This window comes from Triturus cristatus, chromosome 5_1, assembly GCF_964204655.1.
Source record: "Triturus cristatus chromosome 5_1, aTriCri1.1, whole genome shotgun sequence".
Classification (NCBI taxonomy): domain Eukaryota; kingdom Metazoa; phylum Chordata; class Amphibia; order Caudata; family Salamandridae; genus Triturus; species Triturus cristatus.
The window spans coordinates 698,835,556-698,859,405 of NC_140587.1; the positions used below are offsets into that span (position 1 = coordinate 698,835,556).

At 48.1% G+C, this 23,850-nt stretch overlaps 1 protein-coding gene across 3 annotated transcripts in view; it reads left to right on the plus strand.

Moving 5' to 3' along the window:
• Positions 1-20,970, plus strand: part of PRKDC (protein kinase, DNA-activated, catalytic subunit) — a 2,754,228-nt gene extending 2,733,258 nt beyond the window's left edge. For all 3 annotated transcript variants that reach the window (XM_085605657.1, XM_085605658.1, XM_085605659.1), the window contains one exon: positions 19,650-20,970. In XM_085605657.1, coding sequence (XP_085461783.1) covers positions 19,650-19,854 — 205 coding nt within the window. In that variant the 3' untranslated portion in view covers positions 19,855-20,970. The remainder of the gene's footprint in view (positions 1-19,649) is intronic.
• The last annotated feature ends 2,880 nt before the right edge of the window (positions 20,971-23,850 follow it).

Below are 23,850 nucleotides of genomic sequence, written 5' to 3' on the forward strand. Positions count from 1 at the left end.
AGCAGCACTCCAAGACAAATGGTCTGGACCCCATACAATTGTTGAAAAGAAGGGAGAGGTTACTTACTTGGTAGACCTAGGAACTCCCAGGAGCCCCCACAGAGTTCTCCATGTCAACAGACTCAAGGCATATGTTGACAGGGCAGACATGGGCTTGCTCATGGCTACAGATGAGGGGCAGGAGGAAGAGAGTGACCCTCTCCCAGACCTGTTGTCTCAGAACCCTGAAGATGGCTCAGTTGATGGTGTGGCCTTAGGTGACAGCCTCACTGAACATCAGCAAAATGACTGCAGACAAGTTTTACAGTCAAATAGACATATGTTCTCCTTGACACCCAGTCAGACTAACTGGTGTACCCATGTGGTGGACACTGGTGACAGTCTTCCTGTGAAAAGCAAGATTTACAGGCAACCTGACCACGTCATGGACTGTATAAAGACTGAGGTGCAGAAAATGCTGGAGTTAGGTGTCATTGAGCCTTCAGAGAGCCCCTGGGCTAGCCCAGTGGTTCTGGTCCCCAAACCTCACACACAAGATGGAAAGAGAGAAATGAGGTTCTGTGTGGATTACAGAGGACTCAATGCTGTCACCAGGACAGATGCACACCCAATTCCAAGGGCAGATGAGCTCATAGATAGACTGGCTTCTGCCAAGTTTTTGAGCACATTTGATTTGACAGCTGGCTATTGGCAAATCAGGTTAGCTGAGGAGTCTAAGGCCAAAACAGCATTCTCAACCTCAGGAGGTCATTACCAATTTGTGGTGATGCCCTTTGATCTGAAGAATGCACCTGCCACTTTTCAAAGGTTGGTGAACCAAGTCCTCACTGGGTTGGATGACTTCTGTGCAGCATATCTAGATGATATTGCTGTATTTAGCTCCACCTGGGAGGATCACCTGATCCACCTGACAAAAGTACTAGAGGCCCTGCAAAAGGCAGGCCTCACTATCAAGGCTACTAAATGCCAGATAGGGCAGAGTAAAGTTGTATACTTGGGCCACCTTGTGGGTGGAGGCCAGGTTCAACCACTGGAGAGTAAGATCCAGACCATCAAGGACTGGTCCCCTCCAACTACCCAGACTCAGGTCCGAGCTTTCTTAGGCCTGACTGGGTACTACAGGAAGTTTGTTAAGAACTATGGGTCCATAGTGACTCCTCTTAATGATCTGACATCCAAGAAGATGCCCAAAAAGGTTCAGTGGACAGTAAACTGTCAAAAGGCATTTGATGACCTGAAGAAGGCCATGTGCTCTGCACCTATCCTGAAGAGTCCTGACTACTCCAAAGAGTTTATTGTCCAAACAGATGCTTCTGAGTTGGGGGTGGGAGCTGTGCTTTCACAACTTAATGTAGATGGTCAAGACCAGCCCATTGCTTTTATTAGCAGAAGGCTGACCCCTAGAGAGAAACGTTGGTCAGCTATTGAGAGGGAGGCCTTTGCTGTGGTGTGGGCCCTAAAGAAGTTGAGACCATACTTATATGGAACTCACTTCAAGATTCAGACCGACCATAAGCCCCTCTTATGGCTAAATCAGATGAAGGGTGAAAACCCCAAACTACTCAGGTGGTCCATTTCCCTACAGGGGATGGACTTTACAGTGGAGCACCGCCCAGGGACTGACCATGGTAATGCAGGTGGTCTCTCCCGGTACTTCCACTTAGAACATGAAGACACAACTGGTCAAGGTTAGTCTAATGTCCCTGCGTTGGGGGGGGGGGGTTGTGTAGGAGAGTAGGGTCTGCTATCCTATGGTCACCCCAAATTTTTGCTTTTGCTTCACTGGTTTTATGACTTAGTGTGGCTGTGGGCCTGCTAATCAGACCCACAGCCCTGCTGTTCTCTCCCTAAATTAATGCCAATGCACACTCCTTATCAGCCCCTGTAACAGTGTGCCCCAGGTACCCAGGGCATAGGTGTATCCAAGGCCTACCAGGGGCTGCAGCATGTATTATGCCATCCCTGGCCTGGCCTCACTATTTAACACAACTGGCTGATCGCTCAGCTGGGGTAAGTTGGTGTAGTCACCTCTTACTTAGATATCGTATATCTATATCTAACATATATGGACACATGGTAACCTATAAGTCACTCCTATGGCAGGCCTTAACAATCCTGGAGGCAGAGTGCTTGGTTTCATGCGAGATGGTGCTCTGGCATGAGCTGAGCCTGTCTGCAGCTTTCGGAGCCACGTCCTTTAGCTGTTTCATGATATTGCCATACCATATACTCTTAAGTGCATTATGTTCCTCGCGGTCAAATGCTAACTCTGGTTTGGCTCTATCAAAACATGTCGAGTAAGGTGTCATACGATTTGGAATACTACCCCCTCGCCAGTTCTGGCGACGGGGGTAGCATTCCACCCTTCTAGAGGGACACGACATGTACCCAACCTGAAACCCGGGTAAGGTTAGACAGAGCCTCAGCATCACAAAATGGATGCTGCCACCACAGACACAAGTCTGCCCTCCTGCTGCTGGGAGTCCTTCCAGCTTGGGAGGTTTGGACAAAGGGTTTCCTGTCAGGGGAGGTGCTTGCACCATCCCAGACGAGATTTTGTGTAGTGGGTTAGAGAGGGCTGAATAGATTGAGACATGCCTGGGGCACACAAGGTGTCCCGGTGCATATGCCAGTTCAAACCAGAGCTGGGGGCTCTTCAGCCCTGGCGCGAAACTGGACAAAGGAGAGGGGGGTAACCACCCCCCTTCCTGGTCCCACCCAGAGGAGGGACCTAGCAGGTAATCCGGCCCCTAGATTTTGAATAAGAGTAGGAGCTGTGTCCCAAGACTTTAGATCATCCTGAAACTCGACTTGAAGAAGAAGAATCACTGGACTTCGACGTTCTGCTGCACAGAAGACTGAAGAGAATCTTCCTTGTGGCCAAGGAGTGACCACCCTTTGAACACAGGCACCATCCAGCAACTCGACGACTGCTTTGCTGCCGCCTCCCGCCGGAGACCGAGCCCAGAGCCCGATAAGACCCAGACTCCCAGACATCTCAGAGCCCAATCCACAGTCCCTGCAAAGAAGAGACCCGTGGAGGTACCGAGAGATGTGGGACCGGCCATCTTGAAAAGTCCACGACAAGCTTACTGCGCAGCCCCCGAGGCATCCTCAACGCTGTGCAAAGGGCCCTGAGAAGCCCCAACACCGAGCAGCAACTGCACCAAAGACCAGCCCTCCAGCATCCACGAGATCTGCGTGGGGCCCTTTTGCTTTTTGCCACTCGACGCGTCATCCCGGTTACTGGCCCGTTGGCTAGTGGCCATCTTGGCGACGAAAACTACAATCAACTCTGCTGGTCTGGTTGCTCCAGACTGGCCCCTGCTCCTGTGAAAAGGAGCAGCCCCTCTGACCTTGCTGGTTAGAGCATCAAGCTTCCATCGACTCCTGCGTGGCTTGCATTAGCCAAGGCCTGTTTGCTCCCAACGAGAAGCCGACACCGCCAGCAGCTAGAGCCTCCGTGGGACAGCTCGTGAGTGACTCCTGGACGTCGTCGACATCTTCACTTCCACGTGGCTGCAGAGACAAGCTTCCCTTTTCCACCTGTTGGCACCCAACATCGCCTGGTTCCTTCCTGGAGCCACGCCGGTCACTGTCTAGTGACTCTGAACATTGTCCCCTCTGCTTACAGGTCTTCTACTCTTCAGATCCACCCTTGGATCCACCGGAACTCTTCCCGCCTGGCCGCCTGCAGCATCTTCATCTTCAGGCTCCATAGACCTGCACGACGAAACCCGACGCACTTTGACACCTATGCACCCGCTTCCTGTGGGTGAGGTAACGCTGGCACTCCGGTGCTCCTGTGTAGAGAATCGTCTCTAGTGTCTAGCTTTCCAGTTGCTAGGTTCTGGTCCATCCGGAAGACTCCCTTTCCGTTAACTTTGTGACTTTTACGCACCCATTGAATCCAATAGGTGCACGCGTGTAACTTTCAACACTGCACACGCATCATGTGGGCCTCCTGGTCACTAACTACTGTTAGCTCCTTGTAGTCCCAGCAATTCTCAAGGCCCTAGGCCTTCTTACTTTCCCAGACGTGGTTCTTATACCATTATTTTAGTATATGGTTTAGCGGGCCACCCGGGCCCATCCATAATTGTGCAACTTTTGTATATTTAAACATTGCCTTGTTTTAACAAATGTGCTTCTGTGCTCATAAAGAGTATAGGGGATACTTTTAGTAAATAAATACATATATATTTTGAATATATATCTGTGTGGTGTCCTTTCATTTGGTATTTAAGGAGGTTACATATGGTAAAACAGCTGGCTTCACATGCCCTCAAGAGTTTAGCCTGCAGACTGCACTGTCCACGCTACCACTAGGATAGCTGGTCTATCAAGGTTGACTTCAACCACCACCATAAGGGTTGTTTGGCATGGTACAAGGTGATCACTAGACCTAGTGATCAGCATATACCAGGCCAACTTCTCACAAATACCATAATTCGAAGGTTTGTCCCTACTGCCACATCATACATCCGAAGGCCTTGAGGGAGCGATCCCTCATGCTCGTGGCAGCTCGAGGCGTGAGGTCCCAGATGACAGGAAAGCCCAGTAACAGCCACAGAGTCCAGGATGGTCATCATATTCCAAGTAGTTGAGCCATTCGGGAAAGTCCTTGACCCACAAAAAGAAGTCAAAGCGTGCTTCAACTTCACCTCATCCATCGGCCAATGGGACGAAGAAGCGTCACTCGAGGCCTGGCTCTGCGGTTATGCCACGCCTGGGCCGACTCCACATCCCTGCGTTTCTGAGAGCCAGAGCGAGCCCCGCTCAGCTTCAAGAGTTTTATGAGATCGTGCGCCTCATCTCTGAGCAGACCGGTCCCTCTGGCACACCTTTGGGCCTCTGATTTTGAGACTGGATCTATGCCGGCTGCATTGGTACCAATAGGGCCCCAGAGATCCACAGATGGATCCAGTAGACCTTCCCTGGCGCAGGCCCTGAGGCTGACACTCCCGGCGCCCACTGGCTGCAACTTACACATTTGTATCCCCGACTCATACACGGAGCCAGAGGGGTGTTTTCAGATGCCAACTGGAGCCTTGCCTTCCAGGCCTGAGCTTGAGCTCAATTCCTATAGGCTAGGAATTTGGGAAAATGGGAGGGGTCGCTGGACTCTGAAGAATTCCAGCCTTATGAATTGTTGGACTGGTGCAAGGATCTGGGTGAAGCCAGTTGATTGAACACTTCTCCAGATACTGGCATGCTTTCTTCCCTTACTGTGGCTACAGAGGAGGGAGCTTCATTTACTATGCTTGTGCAGCGGCAGCTGAGTAGCTGGACCTTAGTTTGCCCTTAGTGCCAATCAAGACTAATGTCTTCACAAAAGTGCTTCAACCGGGAGTATCCCCTTCCGAACCGCTTATTCCATTCAACTAAGCAATTACTGATGTCCTGCTTGGGACCTATTCCATGCCCATCACGGGCTCCTGTGATCAGGACAATTGCCAGTCGCCCTGCTCCAGAGGGCCCAAATTCCTCACGAAACACACTACACCTGAGAGCTTGGTGGTCGAAGCCTCAACTTCGCACGTAAATCCTTGAGCATTCCCAACCACTCCACTGGACGGGAATCCAGGAGGCTGGACAATATAGGGAACAAAATGTTTTCTTTCACCAGCTTAGCATTGTAGTTGGTGAACACCTTTTAGGGCAATATTCTCATGCTCTGTGGGATTCGTTTGCGCAAGTGATACCTACGGTCCCAAAAAAAGCCAAGGCCATGCTCTCCCAGGCTGTTGCTGGTGAGATGTACGCACCCATTAGGTGTGGACGACTAGACACCACCGACTCACTAGGCAGAGCAGTTATGTTGAAATTGGCCCTGCGTTACAACGCCTGGTTGAGGACTACTGGCTTTTCTGGGGATGGTCAGTCATCACTCATGCACCTGTCCTTCGGAGACAAGGCGGATTTGTCGATGAAGCGCCTTAAATACAGCAGGGCTACAGCCAGGTCCTTTGGCCTCTCTATTGCCCGTCACTCTCAATCCGCCTTTCGCTCCTTTCGTAGCCACAGAAGGGGCATCCTTTCCCTCCGAGCCACCCCGGTGCGCGATCTTTCCAGACCCTGCGTGGCCATGGACACAGTTCCTACCTCCCCCGTGAGTCAGGTAGCCAGCAGTCACTGTCACCCCCCGGCAGTCGGAGCCTTCAAATCCTCCTAGTCTGCCTGTTTATCATCATGGGTACACAGTAGGCGGCAGGACTCGCACTCACCTGCGCACTAGCAGTCCATAACATCGGACAGGTGGGTTTTGCAGAGTATCAATATTCAAGAAGGAGCGTCCCATATATATATAAATTCAACAATCAAATATTAAAGTCCCAAAGAAAATTAAAGAAGATCCTTAGGATATTTGCTTCATGTTCTGATCTTTATTTTGGATAGGAGTTATGCATTCAAAAATCATCCAACTTCACCAACATTAATGTTTTTACAGCCAACGCGTTTCGTCCTCCTTTAGGACATCATCAGGGCTGCAAAGTAAAAACACAGGATCACAATCTTATCCGTGATATAATATAAAGACAACATGCAATTATCAGAACAGCACTCCCTGAACCACTGTTCAGGCAACCTGCCTATTTAACAATCTGTACAGAATTAGAAGGAGAAACCTCATAAACATATGATACAAATAACTCTTTATATTTACAAAACATTCAAATACGTGTATTATTCAAACTGATTTGTTCTTAATAGCAGATCTGAAATCCCCTAATCTGATAGACACTAATAGCCGGAGATTCCTTCACGTAGAATTATCCCCAGGCGTGAGACTGGATCCGGAAACTTTTTGCTACAACATCCCTGCGCGCCGGGGGCGGGGCGACATCACGCGACTCCGCCCAGGCGTCCGCGTACGTGATGTCAGCGAGGTCACATAAGAACCGCCCCGGCGAGCCCACGTCAGTTTTTTCCTTTTCCGCGTGCAACGCTGATCCGAACCTTGCTACGGGCCTGTTAGGCCCCTTTTTTCTTCCATTTTTTAGTGGAACAGTGTGCAAATGCCTTCGGGCTTTAAGTCTTGCACGTCTTGTGGGCATCTTATGTCAGCGACGGACCCTCACCTCATCTGTATGTGGTGTTTGGGGGAGGATCACGGCACCACAGACTGTACACAGTGCCAACAGTCGAAGCCGAAGTTGCGGCGGGAGTGCCGGATGAAACGTCTCTCAGCGCGTCTCTCCAGATCGACGTCCTCCCCTTGGTCTGCTTCGACGGACGGCTTCAGACTCGGCCGTCCTCGCCTTTCTCCGATATCACGTGAGCGTCGCTCCCTGGTGGGTAAGTGTCGCAGTTTGTCCCCGGGGGCTGGTTTCTGGCCTCCCGGGGGCGTGGTCTCTCCGCAGGTGATACAGCCCCGCGTGTCGTCCTATCCACCGTTTCCCGGTGTTGGGGTGTCGACAGTACAAATGGAGACATACGCGGCGGCTTTGCAGGCCTCGCTGGCGTCTCCTCCTCCTTCCCCTCCTGGGGTATCGGTGGATCCCTCGCTCTGCGCAGGGCCCTCTGCAGCGCCGCCGGCGGCTCCGGCCCAGGCGCCGACTGGTTCGGATCCAGACTTGGAGGATGTGGCACTGCTGGGGTGCGGCTCCTCTGGGGCACCTCCTTCAGGCCACGGCATCTCTGCCTCGCCGCAAACTCCCGCGGGGGTCTCTGGTGACGCGGAAGGTCGCCGGGGCTCGGGTCGCATCCCCGAGCCCCTCTCGGTCCTTTGACCTAGTTTTCCTGTCTAAGGCCGAGGTGACGCCGCTTCGGCGCCAGCAGCAGCTGGACCGTGCGGAGTCACAGATGTCGGTGGACCCTCCTCGTCCCGCTCTGGGTCGAGGCTGAGGGGTGTCCTGCGCATGGGTGATCCGGTGGCTCACTTTCCGGCGGACCATCTATTGGAGGTTGTGGTAAATAAATTAATTACCAGGTCTGAATTTCTATAAATTATCAATATAAATGAAATAATGAACTGAGGAGTCCGTGGTGTACGAGTTAAATGGGCCTTTATTCATTAACTCGAGTTAAGGGAGAGCTCCTTTACCTCAGCAGGTTCAGGAGTGGTCTGACACTTTATTCACTGAATACAGTTTTTATACATTTCACAGTACATTGCAAGTCATTGGGAGGAGCCCTCCTAGTCCACATCAGAAAGATGTTGCAAATTAGCATTGCTCAAGGCACATAAGCAAAACACAGATAAACACGTACTTTTCAAGGAAACAGCTTGGAATTTTGTTTATCAGAGGGTGGGGGAGCTGGTGTGCCTGAGAGATAAGGGAGTGGTGAGTGGGTCATGAACAGACAACCTTGGAGGGAGCTGAAATATGTGACAATCTGCGGGCCTCAGTGAATGTTAGGCCAGCTGGCTTCGAAGAGATACTAGATAAGCCTCTTTTCTCTGATAAGAGAAGGCTGGTGGGCCCTTTTTCAGAATCGGCTTAACCACAAAAATGTGTGGGTGTAACTGACCAAAAACTTGTGCAACCTGAGGAGATACGTGAACTGGCTGACCCTGGGCAAGCTGAAGTGAATTCTAAAATGGATGCTGTATCTAAAATGGATGCTGTATAGAATTGTTTTGGAGCACCTTTGATTAACTTATGACTACTGTCAGTACTTCTTGCTTAATTCTCATCTAAAACATAGGTGTGCAGTTTGTCTAATCTGTCACTATTGTTATTTACTTATCAGCCTCACTTTTGACAACTAGCACCCAACATGGATTTCGATGACATTTCCCATTTAACCACTAACCAAGCAGAGACAAAAGGTTATTCTGCTGAAGAAGCAGAAAACATATATTCCCTTATAGATGAGACACGGGCTTTTCAAGCCCCATCCGGATCAACCAGCCAATTACTCAAACAATTACACTACACATTGAGGCGGGAAATCAATCAAAGATTGCATGCAACCACACTTATACAGTATCACAAGGCCAAGCGGATCCCGAGAGGGTTACGCATAGCACTAAGACCCATGTTATTCAAATTTAATAAACCGTTCATGAACAAATGGTTTGCAATTTTGAATAAATGCTCCTTAGATCTGATTTTATTGATAGTTGAGGAACTATCAGCTATCTTAAAAGAACTAGAAGTAGAGATTAAGGACCTGAAAGATGACCTATCACAGAGATTATCGTCTGAGGAATTACAACAAACTTTAAAAGACATGAATGATAAATTGGATGAACACGCAAAAGAAGTGCATGACCGCAAATTGCGGAAATTTCGAAGGGACACTATTGATTATAAGCTCGATGAGGTGTACACCTGGGCAGAGGTGTACGCCCAAAGAAGAACTTTCCGTAAACCTGAGGCCTCGACTTCTGAAGAAAGTATTGCGACTGAGCAAGACACACTTCCCACTCGCACTCCTTTGGTTACTACTACTACTGAGAGCACTCCTTCTACGAGTGGTATGACCAAACAAACTCCTTTTTTAGACCTGGGTCGGACGTCCAACCATCCCCCAGAGGGCACCTTCACAACGGGAGGCGCTACAGGCGAATCAGGAGGGGAAAAGGCTCCAAAAAAGACAACAGCAAACGGAGGCCGACGGAATCCTCGGAGGAATTAATCATGAATATATCTAGTGTTCAGTTGAAACCCATCGAAAAAACCTTACTTAACAAGGGTATGTTTTTCGTGCCAACGTATCGCACTCATGCACTGGAAACAGAAATTGCACTGTTTAAATTCACCCGAAAACTCAGACTACGGTGGTTCTTTCATAACATCGTACAGGATTCATCTAGCATCTTAGCAGAGGACATCGCATCAAAAAAATTTAGGCCCAAAAGTACATTCATGGCACCGACCAGTCACAAGGCCATTGATCTATTTGAAACTCTTGTGAAGAAAGACCTTCTACATTCTCATCAAGCTACAACAATCAAGAGCAACTTAAGTCAAAAAGAATGGGTAACACTCAGAAACTTAGCCTCCAACAGAAGCCTAACTTTCCAACCGGCTGACAAGGGTGGCGCCCTAGTAATCATGGACACTACTTTCTATGAGGCCAAAGTGGATCAGCATGTTTCGGATACTGACACGTACTTGGTTCTAGACACAGATCCTACTGACATCTTTCAGAAAACTTTGTCGTCGATACTGACAAAAGCCAAAGATTTGAATTGGATTAATGACAATACTTTCAGATTCTTAAGTAACAACTACCCTAAAAGGCCACACATATACATGCTTCCCAAGATGCATAAGAACCCGACAGACCCCCCCTTTCGCCCCATTGTGGCAGGTTGCGGTTCGCTACACGAACCATTAGGTAAATTCATCGACCATTTTTTACAACCGTTGGTTCAGAAATGGGTAACTTATGTACAAGACACCACGGATTGCCTCAACAAACTTCAAAAAGTCGTGCTACCCAACACAGAAGATGTGCTCCTGGCTACCATAGATGTCACAGCCCTCTACACCTCAATCCCCCATGGGGAAGGAATTGAGGCGGTTGAATGGATGTTGCTTCGACATGACTACGCAGAAACCTTGAATATTTTTCTGCTTGAGTTACTTCAATTCAGCCTATACCACAGCTATTTTTCTTGGAAGCAACAGTTCTATCTGCAAAAGACTGGTACGTCAATGGGTTTTACTGGGGCACCCACGTATGCCAACATCTTCATGGCCAAATTTGAGGACGAGCATGTTTTGAACAACAGTTCTTGGACAGAACATCTACTATTGTATCTCAGATACATTGATGATATTTTGGTTTTATGGCGGGGTACCAAAGAAGCTTTGGAGAATGCAATTTCAAGCTTGAACAACTGTCATCCTCAAATCAAATTCACACATTCCATCAATGACACCACCATCAACTATTTGGATATTCAGATTGAAAAACGCAATTCTACATTAACAACCAGGATTTTCAAGAAACCAACCGATAGGAATAACGCATTACACTTTCGGAGTTTTCACTCACAATCCCTGAAAAACCATTTACCTTTATCTCAGTTTATTCGGGTGCGCAGAATCAGTTCTGATGATGACCAAGGGAAAATTGACACCGATATTATGTATCAACAATACCTAGACAGAGGTTATCCAGCACCTGTTCTGGACTCGGCGAAGCATAAGGCGTACAGTATGGACAGAATGCAATTATTGAAAAAAACTGAAAAACCTGAGTCCAAACGTGAAGTTTGTGTTCTAAAATTTTCCACATCAGCTATGGCGATTAAACGGAGTATCCTTAGGAGATGGGAGATTATAGAGCAAGAAAATGATTTCACGAATGTCTTTCATGCCAAACCCATTTTCGCCTTCTCTAGATCTCAGAACATCAGAGAGATTTTGGCCAAAAGAACTTCCAATGTACACACGCTCAAACACTCAGGGATGCGTAAATGTTACAATTGCGGTCATTGTGGGAATGTCATGGTGGGTGATACCTTTACACATCCACATACGGGCAAATCGATTAAGCTAAAACATTCTTCAGACTGCAACACAGCGATGGTAGTATATGCTATCAAATGTCCCTGTGGCCAAGTTTATGTGGGGAGAACAACCCGAAAAGTAAAAATACGGGTAACTGAACACAAAAGTGCTATTCGCACTTTTAATCAGAAATCTTGTTTAGCAATACATTGGAACACACACAAGCATACCATACCCCAACTTCGTTTCACTGTTCTTGAGCAGATATCCGATCTCTTACATGCTGACCCCAATAGGCACTTGGCTCAAAGAGAAACATTCTGGATACGTTTTTTACAGACCATGAGCCCTGGGGGTTTGAATGACAAAATAGAACTGATACATTTTCTGTGATTAAGTATGGTTGCATGATAACAACATTTCACAGCTGTTTCACTGTTAAATATTGAAGATTGCATTTTTTTCATATTTGTTTAACATTTGTTTCATGCTTGTTAATGTGATTTCACCTATGCACTTGGCGTGCATATTCCAGCAAACTTTTCTTACATGGCATTCTTGCCATCTACTTCTTTAGATACTTTTGAAACGGTTTTTTCTTTCATGTTCTCTTTCTTGTTCTTTCACGTTCTCTTTACCCTCTATTGTCTACTTTTATCTTTCACTGGGACCGTGTTTATGATTAGGCACCCGTTCCGACATGGCGCCCGAAATAGTCCTCTTTCGATGTTCACAAGTTTCCTTTTGGTCACATGATATTCATAGCTTTTAAATATGCACTCGCACGCTTCTAGCCACATCGAATCTTTGCCATTCGAAGATATGACCATTTCTAGATCGCACAGCACGTTGTACTAAAAGGTATGTGTAGTGGTGACAACTTATGGGTCTTTCATAGTTAACCTTAATCACTTTGAATCTTGGTCGCGGCACGCATTTAGCTAACGGTACCATTTGTGCACTATTTTTTAATCCTAGACGTTTTCGGACAAGGTTCATCGCTACGCTTAAGTCGTTTTGAAGTTGGATGTATATGCATTATGGATGAGGCGAAGTAAGCTGCACTTTAAATTTGGGCACACTGTTCCCCTTCCGTTTAATTCACGAGTCTATTTTTTGGTAACACTAGAACGCCCTTTTCTATTTCCGCAATACAGGTCGTGTGAGTGACGATCTGGACCCTTTCTTGTGTGTCGTTTTTCATTTGAACGCTGGGAGGTGAGTCCTCCGCAGGCTATTATGGTTTGGTTACGGTGGTTCCTTCGGTTTCACTTGAGCACGTAATGCACCAGAATCCACTTTTCACTTTGACGGGCACTTTTTGAGATAGTTAACCGTTTCATGATAGGCATCACGATTCAAAACCCACTGGTGTCATTCTGGTATTTCTTAGCTTTACTTTTTTGGTTGTCAATCTTCAATAAACTTTATTAAAATCTTCTTTTCTTTTCTTTCTAGTTTTACTCTTTACATCCCTTTCTCGCTTCTTTTTAAAAAACGAGTTTCACGGCAGTTGCATGCTGCACAATGGCTGGTTAGCACTGGATACTAAGGGTTATAAAATGCAAATTAATGTTACAGTTGGACATACATATAAGTTGGTTTTGATACTAGTATTGTTTTCATTTCGAATTGACTTATATACTTATATGTATATATTGTTACAGTATTCCCCTGAAGAAGGTGTGTGTCACACCGAAATGCATTGGGACACCTGACGTTCTTTTTGAATACGTTAAGAAAATAAAGAAGAATCTCAGAAATTCATGAAGATTCACAAACTACTGTTTTGTCTCTAAGTTTCACCATTACTGTCTCTTGTTCAATTGCAATTGTCAAATTTGTTTCATAACATACCTATAGTTCAGTTTACTTTATTTTTCACTCAAGATGCTGTTTATAACTTGAATTAAAATAGGCACCATAGGTGCTTTTCGTTTTACCTTTGTTTAATAGAGTGATGTACTAAATACACTTGTTTACTTTTATAGATCTACCAAGTTGCACCTCATAGGGCAGGTGGATAGTGCGCCTTTTTTCAAACTTTTGTTTGAACATTTTTTGTCACTTTAGAACTTAGCACATATAATCACTGTAGCACCAATTAAAAGATGTAGCGCACAACCAGTAACCACTGGTAACAGGTAAGTACCACCTACGCATCCCTAACCACCTTAGGACAATATTACGCAGGGAAACATGAACACACTAGCATGTTTACTACTAGCAAAACCATCTCCAATGTATAAACTCAGTTTAGGAATGAACATGGCATAAAGGCATTGCGCAGGCGCAAAAGTACATATATCAAAATCACCAGGTACCCTTGGTGAGGGCACAACACAGGGAAACTGTCCCCAGGCCAACTTGGCCTCTCAGGGGCTCAAAAATGCCCAATGTCCAGCAGAGTCAGGGCTAGACTGTGCAGGCTGTGCAAGCCAAAGCGCGAAGGCACAACCTAAACGGTGCAGCTGCCCACTAAGTGCTGGGCAACTGGGAAAATGAATTATGCCACACGTTGGGGCGCAAGCTCTAGGACACACTATGCTGGGCTGGAGCCACCTAGGCTCTGGGCATAACAATGTCACCCGTGGGAGCGTGCAAGCTCCACAAGAATAATGCCCCAGTCACGTTGGAGCGGCCCGCTGCCTTCCGGGGCCGCTCTTATCACAACCAGAACTGCCCCCGTATGTTGGAGCCTCACGGGGCTCGTGAAACCCAATGCGGTGTATGTTGGAGCGCACCAGCGCTCTAGACAAACAATGCCCCTTCGTTGGAGTCCCACTCGGGGACTCAGCAGGATAAGGAGGCCCCCTTCGTTGGAGCCTCTCGGCTCTGTAAGAATACTGCCCCCAACGATGCTCCATGCACCAGCAACGTGCCCCAGGGACCATCAGCGCTTTCACCGGACAGGGTCCGGCACCGAGCGTGTGCCAGCGAAGCCCTCACTTACCGGGGTTTCAGACACGCCGACTCTGCTCTGGCCAGAAAGGCCGCGCCTCCGTTGGTTACAGTCCAGTGCGGGGTGGGCTCCCGCCTGGACTCTACTGCCGGCTCACTTCTCCTGACTGCACCGGAGCACGGGGTGGGCTCCCGTCGGCTTCCGGGTTGTCCTTGGGCACAGGAGCGCGGGGTAGGCTCCCGTCCGCTTCCTGATCAAGTCCCGCCCACGTCCCAACATGAACTGCCTGACTTCCTGCGGGAGCCCGGCTGCAGCGGTGATTTCTCTTCAGCGGGGTGGGCACCCGCGAATAATAACGAAAAGGTGCAGAACAGCGGTGTAGGCACCCGCGGTGAAATTAAAACAAATAAGCGGGGTGGGCACCCGCCAACAAGCACCACAATGCGGGGTGGGCACCCGCCACGAACACAGCCAAAAAGCGAGGGAATCCCTACGTCGGGGTTCCCCCGCAAATCATCGCAGCTCAGCGCTGCTGGCCACAAATGCAGGCGCTTCTCAGTAAATCAAGGTATAGCGCTTCCCAGGCGCTGGGTTCAGGGAAAGTCTTCAGGAAAAGTCTTCAGAAGCAGGGGGGCAAAGACTGGGCCCAGGGGCCAGCTCACAGGGCCCTCCAGCAGGGAGGCAGTCCCCAGTGGCGGTCTCTCCTGGCGCCCAGCAGCAGCAGGCCCCCCTCAAGTTAGGATCTGAAGAGAAAATTTTGTAAGGGGACACAGCCCCTTTTTATAGACATAATACCTTTGTCTCAAGGTGCAGGGGAGGGGCGAACCAGATGCAACTGGTTCTTGAGCACTTTGTTTTGCTCAGCCCATCTCCCTATTCACAGGGCAGGCCAGGGTCATCAGTCGCACCACAGGGGGCGGAGCCAGCATTGTGTGGGGAAAGCCCAGCCCTATTCAGGTCCCATGTGTACTCCTCCCACCCATCTGGCTGCTGATCTCCCCATTCACCACTGGGTGACTCCTCCTGACCCTGGGGATTCCCTAGCCCGTCACATGACCTCAGCCAGCCAATCGCCAGACAAGGCACACATTTCACACTGCACACAGAAGTGCCCACTTCTAGAAGTGGCACTTCCACACTAGGTACATTGACGCCGCACACATCATCGCGCAGCATTTCATCACACGAGTCCGTACATACCAAACTCGCACCTGCACTCCCCACGCATCAGGAACTACCAGGGACACATACATTCCCCCATGCATTCCTATGGGAGGGCAGGCCAACCTCAATACACGCACGCACTTTACCCTGGGACACAGTGGTAAAGTGCGCAGAAGCCAAAAAATCACTACACCAGGTCACAATAAAAAGCAAAAAGTTTAGGGGTGAACCTGCCAGAAGGGCCAAGTCCAACACACCCCAGTTCAGACGTGGCCATATGCAAATCAGTCTGACCATGTGCCTCATGGGAACAGTCCAGCCCGAACTGCCAAGCCATGCCTTCCCTGGACCGGAAACAAGCATCCTGGGAACGGTTTCGGGTTCATAACCCTCCTCAGCCAGGCTATATTGAATCCAGTGGCAAAGTGAGCAAGGGACCCAAGTCTGGGCATACCCTGCCAACTTAGGGCGAACAAAGCAAAACCAAAGGGGATGATGGACGGAGTGCTGAACAATGCAAGCACTCACCCCCAGTCAACTGATCTGGGTTTAATCCATCATCATTCTTTAGCTCACTCCGCCACCCCAGTTCAGACGTGGCCATATGCAAATCAGTCTGACCCTGTGCCTCATGGGAACAGTCCAGCCCGAACTGCCAAAACATGTCTTCCCTGGACCGGAAACAAGCATCCTGGGACCGGTTTCGGGTTCATAACCCTCCTCAGCCAGGCTATATTGAATCCAATGGCAAAGTGAGCGTCTCATCGACCTTCCGTTTGATGGCAGCCTTTTGTTCCATGCCCCGGTCAACACCGCCATCCAAAGGCTCTTGGCAGGACTCCGTCCTCCTCCTCCGTCCCCTCCTAAGTGACTTCTGAGGTGGGTTGATTCTGTGTCTTTTTAGGCCGGCTGTTCTGACTGTGCAGTGTGTTTTCTTGCCGTTTACGTCCTTCCTTGGGACTTTGGCATTGTTGGCTGCTGGACGGCCCTTGTGTTGATTGTGTGTGGTTCTGCAGGAGTTGTTGCGCAGACTTGGCCCTGAGATTGGGCCTTCTGCTTTGCTTGGGCTGCTTGTCAAGCCTTCAGCGGGGGTGTTTATTTCCCCGTGGCTCTTTTGTTTTTTCCTCTGCTGAGGAAGTTTTTCCAAAGAGGGTTCCCATGTCTTGGGACTTAACGTACCCTATGTGGGGTAGTGGTAGCTGTCATAGGGCTTGCGCTCTGCTAGAGGGTTCTGGTCGCCTTCAGGTGCCTGTTCTCCATGGCGTTTAGGTAGGTTGCTTTCGCTTCCTGATGTCGTGTGCGCGGCCACTCGTAGTGGTGGCCCGGGCATCTCCTCTCCCTGCTCCTGTCCTGAGGTCTGGGATGATCCTGTGCCTCCCTTGCCGGGCGTCGCCTACTCGGCCTTCCTGGGGCCTCGGGCTGTTGTTCTTGCTTCTGGCTTTGACTGTCTGCGCTGTTCTGGCTGGCAGGCTGCTCTCCATCTGGAGTGGGTTTGCCTTATTTCCCTAGTTTCCTTGGGTCCTCTAGGCTTCTTCTTCTTTTTCTTCCGCTTTTCCTGTCTTGGCATTGGGCGGAAGCTATGTTGCCTTGTGGGGGAGTGGGGTTCTTCGGCCTCTCAGTCCTTGCCCTTGGTTCCTTTGCTGTGAGTGTACGAGCCTCTTCAGCCTTCTTTCCCTCCTACATCCCCTTGGGGTCAGTGGAGTCCTGCTTGTGGGGGTTCCCTTGACCTGGCAGGGGCGAGGTTCTACCTGGTCCACAGATCTGGTCCCCTGTGGGGCCCTCTGTTCTGCATTGGCTGGTGGGGTCCTTTCACAGACCCTTCTTCCCAGGGGGTATTGCTAGGGTATCTATTCTACATGAAGGAATCTGCGGCTAGTAGTCTCAATCAGATGTATGAGTTACTTACCTTCGGTAACGATGTATCTGGTAGAGACGATTCTAGCCGCAGATTCCTTCACGGCCCGCCCTTCCTCCCCTATTCTGCGAGGACCATTGGGTTGGACTTCGGTACTCGCCTCCCGGTGGGGGGGCTGTGTCTCCTGTGAGTGCCTTCCTTGTTCTTGATGGGTGGCTCCGTCTGGGGGCGGTTCATTCCTCCTTTGGTCCTTGGAGGATGAGGTTCCGGTGCTCCGGTGCCCTGCTGCTCTGGCTACTCCAGGTTTGAGGGGGATTGCTTTCTATCCCTGTCGTCCCTCCCCTCCCTTCCTCCATTGCTTTCCTCTGATTAAGGGTCATCTGGCCTTGTCTTGCCCTTGTCTCTTGTGGGTGGTTGCCCTCTAGGTTGGGGTGGCTTGGAGGTTTGTTGTCCCTGTCTGTCTTTGGACTGGTCCCATTCCTTGCTCAGGATGGGGGGTGGGTTTACTACATGTTCCATGACTTTTACGCATGTACTTTGCCTCCGGGGCACAAGGATGGGAGGTTGCCTCTGTGCTGGCAGGGTGACTGCACAGGTTTCTGCTTCTCCTTCTTCTTCTTTCCCTGCCCTTGGGTTCTGCGGTGTTGGCACCACTCTGGTGGTGTTGTTAGTCACCGTTTCTTTCAAATTGTTCTGCTCTTCGCACACTGCTCCCATGCTTCCACAGTTTTTTATCTGGTGGTTCCGCGTTGTGGTGCGGACAAGTTCTCCGAAGAAAACTGACGTGGGCGCACCGGGGCAGGTCTTATGTGACCTCGCTGACGTCGCCTGGGCGGAGTCGCGTGATGTCGCCCGGCGCGCAGGGATGCTGTGGCAAAAAAGTTTCCGGATCCAGTCTCACGCCTGGGGATAATTCTATGTGAAGGAATCTGCGGCTAGAATCGTCTCTACCAGATACATCATTACCGAAGGTAAGTAACTCGTACTTCATGGCATCCTAGGTTTACTTCTCTTAGCTGTTGAGTTTTAGAAAAACACTATATCTAAGCTGCTACATACATGGGTATTACTTGGGTTATACTATGAAATGTCTAATGTTCTTTTAAATTTTTTTTTAATTATTTATAATATTTTAATCTTACTTTTTTACACTATTTGTATTATCAAATTACGTAGCCAATGATGATTGAGGATCAATGTACTGTATTTTTATTGTGTCTTTGGTGATTGAAATTATCGAAATAAAGACTGATTTGATTTGATTTGAATAACGTCCTATGCCCTTGCCAAAAAAAAAATAACGCCTGTGGGAATCCATGCTTACTTCACTAGAGCAAAGTATTTTACCTCAATGCTTGCAAGAGGTGTTCCCGTCAATTGCGAGGCTGTGTCAATGACTTAATTTCACATCTTTGCTAAACATTATTGGTTGGATTTCGAGGTGAGAAGGGTGGCCACTTTGCATGTTAAGTGTTCCAGGACAGTTCTTGAAGACCCACCACCAGGTAATAGACACTGCTTTGGAATTAGTTAAACAGGTGCTTCTATCTACAGATAAAGGTATCAGTCAAAAGAAAAGTTTACTTCCTTCGTTAATGATCTTTGTGGGGGATAGTTTATCTAACTGCAGATTCCTCACAGGTGCCATCCACCTCCCCGTTCTGAAGAATGTTAATAGGCCACTAATAAAAAAAAAAAGGTTCTAGTTGAGTTGTTGCACTGAATTGCCACAAAATTGATCTGACATTTTATCGTGTTTGCCTCTACGGTTACAGACCTCTACCTCTACGGTAACAGAAAAGTGAGAGACTGAGAAAAAAGACAGAAAACTGTTATCATTGCTCTGGGGTGGGCTCTATATGGCTCTGGTAACATCACGCCAGTGTCACGTCTGACTCCCTACCATATAGGAGAGCTATGAAAAGTTTCTTGATATGATCTGGCGCCCAGGGATATTCAACAGGTGGGGAGTCTGCAGATAGAGTATCCACCAATAAGATTGTTACCCAAAATAAGTAACGTTTTCTTTTGTGCTTTCTTCCTGGAAATGCCGACCTCTGACTACAGTCAAAAAGTATCCCGACAGTTCACTTAGGAATTTGAGAATCCGAGAAAATGGCAAATATTCAGGTAGTCAGTGTATGCCCTCGAGAAAGTAGAAAGGTGGGCACTTCTGGGTGACGGATATTGCACAACAGACGTAATTTGTTATGTGGGCTAAAAGCAGGACAAATTGATACGTCTGCAGTACTTGAAGTGTAAGAGTTGCATTTAACAGATACTACTTTGTCTTCCTGCTCTGTGTTTTTTTCAGTGATGAACTACGGCTGGGACATGAGAGGATGGCTGTCTACAAGGATTACATATCTGTTGCCCGTGGGGACAAAGAGCATAATATTAGGGCCAAGGAACCCGACGCTGGATTGTCTGAAGAGGCCCAGGTGCGGTGCCTCATAGACCAAGCCACAGATCCAAACATCCTGGGCAGAGTGTTTGATGGATGGGAGCCTTGGATGTAAACAAGCTGCGCAATGCACTGCAGACCACAAGCCCACACGCAGTATGATCGGATTCCTCAGCATAAGTCGTTGCCTCTAAACTCTGCCTGCTAACTGACACACTGGAAAGCGCAGACAACAGAGCGAGAATAAAATAGAAGAGAATTCCCGCCCAAAATTACACACAGAAAAAAAGCCAAAGGCACAGCACTTAATCATGAGAAAAGAAAAACACCCCCTCGTACTTCATAGAAGAGCCTTAAGGTGCACGTTCTGCAGATGCGTAGGGAGGGGACCCCGAAAATGAGAACAATACCTCGTATCTGTAAAGATGTTCATTATTGTGAGGGACTGCTACTTTGTGTAAGAATGATTTTAGTTTGGATTTGACTTGTTTGCCCAGAATTTCTCTATTGAAAGCCGCACGGTAATGTGCGTATTTCTTGCTTTGTTTCCGCTCCTCTTGAATGTAGTCAGTGCCTTGCCGCTCCATGTGGGCGCCGTACGGAGTCTGTATCTAACCTTTGGTAAGTGTCTGGTTTGTTCTGTGATCCGAATGAATTTCAGAAGGCCTGTCTGCAGCAATGAAATGAAGGATTTGGTGTGGCCAGGTGTGGACTGCGCGTGCTTTGATGCGGAGGTTGTGATGCCGCCTTTGCTTTAGGAGTATTTACAAGTCCGCTTTCTTATTGGTGCAACCTGAGTGTTCAGTTCATTAATAGCGACACTGGATGGAGTTGGAAAATGTTTATATCTTTACACGGATGTGTACCTGCGAGTACGCCTATGGGAGGAGGACCTTAATTGAAAGAATGTATGTCAAGCATTGAAAAGTCGTTAAAACTGCACTTGCATGGAGTGCAGCTAGAGGTAGAAGCGACACACCTCTTGTTTATGAAACTCGGAAAAAGAAGCCTTTTTTGTAAGCCATGCCGTCACCGCTGTCTGTGGGGAGGCCTGCGAATGATGCATACTTAGGAAGAAAGGGCTGGTGCCGCTCAGATAGAAATAAACGCAGCACATCTGACTTGTCATTTTTAGAAAATTCTATTTGTCATGTAATCATAACCTGTTTTGTAATAAAGTTGGATCCTTATTACCATTTTTTGTATGAATAAAATTCTAATATGAACTACATTTCATTGCAGATATTTTTAATTCCCCATTACTTTATTGTAGATTACCATAGAAATATTTTTCTCTCTGCAGTTCATTCCGAAATCAAATGGTCTCTACTAAACTTCGACACAAAGCAACACAGCAAGAAAACAAGCATTTACAATGCAATGGTCTCGGCAATATTATAGGTAGAGCTATTGGTATTGCTCATTATTTTTTTATTATTTTTGTATCCCTAAATAAATGGCATTGTCATTTCTATTGGCAGTAGCTTTTTTTTGCATATATGATACCTATTGCATTAGCAGAGAGAGAGTGAGTTAGTGAGATAGAGAGAGAGAGTGAGGTATTGAAATAGAGAGTGAGGTAGTGAGAGAGAGTGAGGTAGATAGAGAGTGAGGTAGTGAGATAGAGAGTGAGATAGGGATGGGAAGCACTAGCACTAGGCCGATGGAGGAGAAGCAAAAAGAGAGGCGGGCTAAATAGCCACTCTAGAAAACATTAAATCTCGACTTCCGGTTCTGCCTTCGGCAGACCGGTAGTCCTCGACCTAAAAACGTAATAGCTGTGTGCATTGAATATACTTGTTTCTACCAGTACATTGTCAATGCACATTAAACACGGACATATCACATAGGCGTGGTGCATAGGGACACCATACAATTAACGTTACCTGAGTGAAAAGATATAAAGGGAAAAGGAATAACGCTGTTTTGAATGATATAACTGTAAGTACAAACCTATAAAGGACAAATGCGCTTCATAACTGGACAAACGCCAACTTTGGGTGTAAACAAGTAATCCGGATGCGAAAAATACCCATATTTAGTGTCATTCACATTTTGCCTATATGCTCTAGGCACTGCTTCTTTCGAAGAAATAAGCAAAATGGTGGCTGCAAGTGAGGAGCGATGGCCGGTACACGAAGTCAGTGAGAAGCTGCACACTACAGTGTTGTAGCTCCAAAAGGCCTGGCGTTTACAAATGTACCAGAGTAGTGAGACATTCACCCCGCACCCAACTCCCCTCACTGAGGGCCATCTCTAAGCGAAGGGGCATTTACGTGTCGTTTTATACAACAGACGCTATGGCAGCGCGTGTCGATGAAAACTCGTGGGCGACTAAACATGCTGATGCCGCTCGCAAAATAACACGTATAGAAAAGGCAAATCGAGGCAGCATGAAGGAAGAGACACCGCTGACAGCTGGAACCACTTCGGCACCTCAAACGCCGGTGACACCTCAACCGGGCGTGAACTGTCAATCGAATTTGGAGCTACTTCACTGTGTGCCAGGACACATCTCGCGCCCATCAAACTGCACTACAATCGGCCCCGTGGCCTCCTTAATGTCGCAATCCACCTCACGGCCATCTACTTGCGTCACAATCAGCCTCGCAGCCACGTCTTGCGTCATAAGCCGACTCCAACCAACCCGTCCTCCCGTGTTGTGGCCACGCGCGCGCTGTACTCACCTACAGAGCGGTATCCCAGAATGGCGACCTTTCGAGACTTGGGCTGCGGCATCTTAAATCCCACCGAGAACCGCCAGCTGCTGTCCCCCTCTCAGATCTAGCCTCGGATGTTTAAGTGTGCTGCATCAATCCCGCTTCGCCTGTTGGTAACACACCGGAGTATTCCTGTTGGTCGGGAAAAGAGTGACCGTACAGCTGAAGTACGTGAGCGGATCCAGTAAAGCACGCCTCCCACTGAAATTCAATATTCATAATTGAGAGCCTCCGATTGGACGAGCTGCGGTGACTATTACCCAATCAGTGCACAGGACGCCCTAGTGTAGAAGCAGCGTCTCGAAACATTGGATGGCTATACTTGACAATTTAACACGCTGAGGAAGTCTGATTGGGCTCTTCCATCTACAGGGCACGAGCATAGTTGACTGCCGAGCTCCGATTGGCGGAAACTTCAGAGAGCGACCCTCGGTTCTCCTTCTAAACATGTATATTACTGTGGCTGGCTGCTTATTTTAGAGCACAATTGTTCACCTGCTCTGTTTTCTAAGTGGGAGACGCGGGGGGCAACTCTTAGAGTGATATAAACATCTCTGGTAGGGTTATTAATACAAGTAAAGATGTCTCTTTTTGAATTTAGGGTAATAGTTAAACTTTCGTCCTTCGAAAGGCAAGTCAATGACCACTATACAGCAGATCAGCTTGCATCAGATAGGAGATCGTTTGTGTTGATTTATTCTAGCATTCTTCTGATATTAACATTGTGTACGGCGCCGGACGGATGGATCCTCACGGCCAGACGATAGAGAAAAAATGGCGGATGGAAGCTCCGAAACTTTTTCGGATTCGGGGGCGTGTTCCTGCTGTTCTAAAAGGGCGTGGCTAAAAAGTGGAAAGAACAGCAAGAAACACGCCCCCGAATCTGAAAAAGACGGAGCCTATTTGGAGGGACGGCTCTCTCCTCCAATGGCTGGCCTCCGTTTAGGAAGCCAGCCAATGGAGGAGAAGCAAAAAGAGAGGCGGGCTAAATAGCCACTCTAGAAAACATTAAATCTCGACTTCCGGTTCTGCCTTCGGCAGACCGGTAGTCCTCGACCTAAAAAATCTGCGGTGAATCGCTTCAAAGGAAGAGAGCAGAATTGCACCCACGATATAGCGCAGTTCTGCTCACTCAAAGCACTGGCAAACTTCTGTCTGCCTAGTAATAATGCAAGCACCCATGCACAACGACACAAAGGTGCCTGTGTTGTGATCAGAACAGTTTTTCTGCAGGAAGGAATACCTTCCTGCACATAATCTATTCTTAGAGGCGTATTCCTCTTTTATATGTGCTGTAGAATGCAACACACATGCAAAGAGAAAACAAGGAGAAATAAAGATATTTCTCCTTGTTATTGCACCCTCGGTGGGCACAAACCCATTTTTAATGA